The sequence below is a fragment of the Frankliniella occidentalis genome, unplaced genomic scaffold (assembly GCF_000697945.3).
Source record: "Frankliniella occidentalis isolate FOCC.00 unplaced genomic scaffold, Focc_3.1 Scaffold15, whole genome shotgun sequence".
Taxonomy (NCBI): Eukaryota; Metazoa; Arthropoda; class Insecta; order Thysanoptera; family Thripidae; genus Frankliniella; species Frankliniella occidentalis.
Window position 1 is genome coordinate 668071 of NW_026267145.1, and position 5034 is coordinate 673104.

Sequence of the window (5034 nt, forward strand, 5' to 3'; positions counted from 1 at the left end):
CGCTTGGGCAAGCTACGCCCGCGCTCACGGAAGGCGAGGGGGAGCGGGGAGGGAGAAGACACTGCGAGCGACGGGCGAGGGGTGCCTCCTCTGCCTCCGAGCTCCCCTCTTGCCCGCCGTGAGCGCGCGCTTGCCCAAGCGCGGAGCGCCCGTTCTTAACTGAATATAACATTGCAAATATTCAAATTTCAGTTGCACACTTAGTTTATCAGTGTATTTGCATTACTTGAGAGAGTACTGAGCATAATTTAGATGTACACGTGTAAACCCAACAGTCAACAATGTACACAATATGATGAGGCGTATGCCAAATAGTAGTGTGGAGTACCCACTTTGGTACAAATCGACGAAATCAATGATAAAGCAAGGTGAAATACGTTGAATCAAAACACTTTTCCATGGAAATTTCAAAGGAATAATCTTCTTTAGATAGCAAATAATATTAAACCAATGACAGAATCTTTTTTCGATCAAAATTATGCCAGTGAAAACGACGAGGATGTCCTAATACAAGACTAAAATTTCCCCAGTATTTTTATATTTTTAGTCTTTCTGCTCGCGTGCGAGCGCTTTTTAGGCCCCCATTAGGAATGCCTATTGCTTTAGCCCTGAAGGTCTTATTCCTAATTTTGACGTTGGCCCCTTTATGTTAGAGCCAATTGTGCCCAAGAAAAGTTGATACAATTTTCATTTTAAAAAATACGACAGAAAATTAGAAATTTTTTGAGATATGTTTAGTGCAATTTTGTCTGATGAAATTTGAAAAGTTTGAGTTTCTATCCACGAGTTTACGCGATGCGATAGGAGCAGTGCAGCTTACACGGGAGAAGTGCGATAACAGCGGGGGGGCCACATGTAGACCAAGGGATGTGGAGCCGGACATCTAAAGCATGCATTGATATGCATGATGTATCTCGTGCATGCATTGGGCAGGCGCGGATTAAGGGGGGGGGGGGCGATCGCCCCCCTGTCGTCTCTAGGGAGCCGCCTGAAAGGTAGGCAATTAGCGCCACAAAACCCCTGTATAGGCAACCGACAGTGCATCGCCCCACCTGTCAGCCCGACCTTAATCCGCCAATGGCATTGAGATGCATGTTGTACCTACAGCTCGTTTTCGTGGAATATTAACTAGGTGTGCTCTTCGGGTTTTTTTTTGTAAACAAGTGTTGAACTTCGGCATTTTCCATGGCCATTACAGCTTACAGGTTTGAAAATTTTAACATGTTCAAACTTACTGTAGTTTAACACTCTTAAGATTCAAATTTCCAGTTCAGCACAAAGAATGTGGATAAAATTAATCGAATTTGGCCAATACTGCAACGAACTGCATAAAATTCATCACACCTGAAACAGTACTTTGTGCTTTTTAAGGCGTCAATGTTAGACAAGGTGACTTGCCAACTATATCAATACCCATTTTTCCTTGAAACAGATGTTCATCAGTCGGAGATTCACTGGGCTTCGACCTATTGCAAAAGTGCGCGTCATCTGTGCACATAGTGGCCAATGCCAAGGCAAGGTAACCTTCTATGAAACCAACTACATATCCGCTATTTCAGTTGATGCCTTCAATGAGGCCGTATGTATGTCACGGTGAATCCCAGAAGTGATCGCACTTTAAACGGCTTTGCCATGCTCTTCAAATTAGGACTGATCTTCTGTGTAGCTGCAAGCGCAGGTAACTAAATCAATTTTCCAAGCTACTCCACAGAACATCCATACCGCGAATGAAGGAAACTTCGTTTACAAAAAGTCAAGGCAAATTTTAGAGCCTTGTTTTCAGGTATTTTAAATGTTTTCAAGGTCGGAACGTTGATTGCGGTTGATTATCATTGATTCAAAATTATTTACCTCACAGATTTTTAACAGTTATGTTGTTGTTTTTCAATTTTATGGAAGAAATCCTCGATTTAACGCACTAAGAAAACTCAACAGTGTGCATGGTATATGCTAACAGTGTACATTGTATACTGATATCTAAGCAATCATTGATGATCACTGATCCAACAATGATCAGGTAAGTATTCAGGTTTTTGACTAATGTTTTCTTTCAGACGGATAAATTGGATAGCATTGCTCGATTCCTTGTGAACAGAGCTTTCAAACGAGCTACTACGAGGTGAGTTTCAGTGCTGAAATGGGCCGCTTTTCGAAAATGGCGTTAATGTTAACTAAGTTAAGGTAGAGATCAATTTGAACCCTATCACATAGTATACCTCGTTTGAAAGCTCTTTTCACGAGGAATCTACCAATGCTATCCACTTACAAAACTTATCTGCCTGAAAGGGAATATTAGCCAAAACTCTGAACGTGATCATCAATTATTGCTGATATGTCAGCATACTGTTTTGCTTTCAGAGCATTTTGCCTGGTTTCAAGACGAAGAGTATCTTGATGTAAATCTTACATAAAGTTGTATGTGTATAAGACTTGAGCAGCGTTTACAGTTTGTTTCGTTTTCTTATCAAGGATGTCTGCAACTGGCTGCTGGGCAAAACACTTTGGTGTCAGGCCTGCTGAGAAATGTCGCTAGCGGAGTCAACACGGTGGGAAATGTGATTGATAGTGTCAAGACCAGTCTCAAGGAGACAGAGGACAATGCCGCCAGATCACTTGTGGAATTCACTCTATTTACGAGGCAAGTTTCCGCGACCCCACACACCCCAGGTATCAATTGACCCCTAAGATTTAAAAGCTACTCACGGTGCGCCTTCACCATACTTCTGCTGCCGGACGAGGGCGTCAGTCCTTGAAACAAGAACGCGGCGTCCGCGGTGTCCTCAATCAAAATACTGCTCTAAGCCCCTTCTACATGCTCCCGAAAAAGTTTGTCAATTTAGTCAAAAAAAAAAAACACCCTGCAAGTATGCATTTTAATTATTTGTTTGTCGGTACTCTCGCAGGGCTAATATTTCTGATGGAGTGCGAATTTATGCCAACAACTTAACGAGCATTCGATCCTCCAACTTTGACTCATCTAAGAAGACAAAATTCTGCACGCATGGGTATCTCTGCAACACCAAACCGAGGTCTGGGTGCGACAATATAAAGAACGGTGCGTTGCTTTGGGTCTTGTTCCAGACGAATTATTGTCGGTCCAGCGAATCCAGATTCATGTCATGTCACATTCTCACACACTGTGTATATTGGCAGCCCTGCTGAAGTCGGGAGACTACAATGTCATCCTTGTCGACTGGTCAGCCCTCGATAGCAAGCTTCTTTACGCTATCAACGTAGCTGTGAGGCTGCCTGCAATCAGCAGTGTTTATGCGGACTTGGTACAAGACCTCTTGGATGAGGGTGCAGATGCTGACGACATGCACTTAATTGGACACAGTCTGGGTGCCCACCTCTCGGGATTGGTCGGGGAGCAGACACTTGCCCCGCACAATAAGGGAGTCATCACCGGTTCGTACTCGCTCCTCAGATGTTCAACAAAGCAAAAATGTTTCTTGTATTGCAAGACCCAGTCTTGGATTTTATGGAGTACACCAATGGTATCCAAGACCGAGTATTGAAATCCAAGAGGAAAAAAAAAACAATTACCGTGAAGTTAAAATCCCTACTGTCAAACCCATACTACTAAATAATTACGGGTTCGTGTATCGCAGGGCTGGACCCCGCTGGGCCACTCTATGAGGGCTCCGACTCGTCCCACCGTTTGAGCCCAGATGACGCACGTTTTGTGGAGGCAATTCACACCAACGGCGGCATATTAGGAATTGTGGAGGCCGTGGGTGACCTGGATGTGTACTACAACGGCGGCGTTGGCACCCAGCCGGGCTGCCCCTTCGACGTGGCAGGTAAGATGCTTCCCTATGCGACCAACAGATCAAACTTGCAAGTAACAAACACCTCGTGGGCACGCAGACGTATATAAGCTACAAACTCCATTTTGCATCCACAAAGTTCCTCGCAAACAACTGCTCTTCCCAAAGCGTACAAATAATGAAGCATGTGTACTACAAACAATTTGCTGGAAATATTCCTGAGAGCCTGGTTTGTTAGTACTACAAATCGGGCTCTTTCGCTTTGCAAACCGAGGCTTCGTAATATGAAGGAAAATTGTTTAACATGGCTGCTCCGGATCCTCCAAACGTTGCTAATCCGATTCTTCGTAATACGCGGTAATACGAGCACTGCTGTTTGTAAGTAACTTAGAGTGTCTAAAAAATGATTCAGTAGCTTCATAGGGAACAAAACAGTACGCTCGTATATTTCTCAGATTCATTCGGCTGGCAGGTAGCCACCTGTATATCAGACGGGGTATAGCTTGCACAGCCTGAACTTGGCAGTTACTTGACGGACGTACTTCAGGATTATCCCTAATAATCCAAGGGCGCCTCGCAAGGCAAGTATTTTGTTTCGAAATAAAAGTTTAACTAAATGAGTTTCCCCGTTCGCAGGAATTTGCTCACACTGTTTTGTCTTTGATGCGTACATCAACGCCATTGAGAATCCAAATGCCTTCATAGCAACCCAGTGCCCTTCCATGGCTCAACTCAGGCAGAAAGCCTGCGCAGGAAATGCAACTACCTTTCTAGGACTCGAAGTTAACCAAGAGTAAGTACCAGGTGCTTTGCAAGAAAAAAAAAAGAAAGAAAAAACACCCTTGCAGGACTTTTGAAAATCGCGCTCGCATTTTAGTGAACTCAAAATCTAAGCTAATGCAACACTTTCAATTTCGCAGGAGCAAAGGGGTTTACTACATCGACTCAAGTCTGAAGGCTGATTTGTCGGCAGTAAGACAGTGCGTGCCCAAAACAGAAGGCCGTTAAATTTGAAATAGATGTGTCATACGTCGTATTTGTGCATGTGCATTTCCCCTCTTATCTTGACACGAACCAACATGGCCCCATCATGATTTGCATCTCAGCCCACAGTATGTGGTCGGTGAACAAGATCTGACAGAGATGGGACGTGACTTGCGTGTCTCTTCTTTTAGTCCGAATACACTCTAAATGGGAAGGTACTGCGAGCGAAGGAGCGCCCCTTCTGCCTCCTCGCTCCCCCCACACCGTGAGCGCGCGCTTA

The 5034-nt window shown here is 44.3% G+C and overlaps 1 protein-coding gene across 1 annotated transcript; it reads left to right on the plus strand.

The window, feature by feature from the left end:
* Positions 1-1505: 1505 nt before the first annotated feature.
* Positions 1506-4806, plus strand: LOC113211857 (lipase member H). Its single transcript, XM_026430380.2, has 7 exons — positions 1506-1678; positions 2470-2638; positions 2904-3055; positions 3154-3408; positions 3612-3803; positions 4407-4563; positions 4691-4806. The coding sequence occupies exons 1-7, from the start codon at positions 1582-1584 to the stop codon at positions 4776-4778; spliced, it is 1110 nt and encodes a 369-aa protein (XP_026286165.1). The 5' UTR covers positions 1506-1581; the 3' UTR covers positions 4779-4806.
* The last annotated feature ends 228 nt before the right edge of the window (positions 4807-5034 follow it).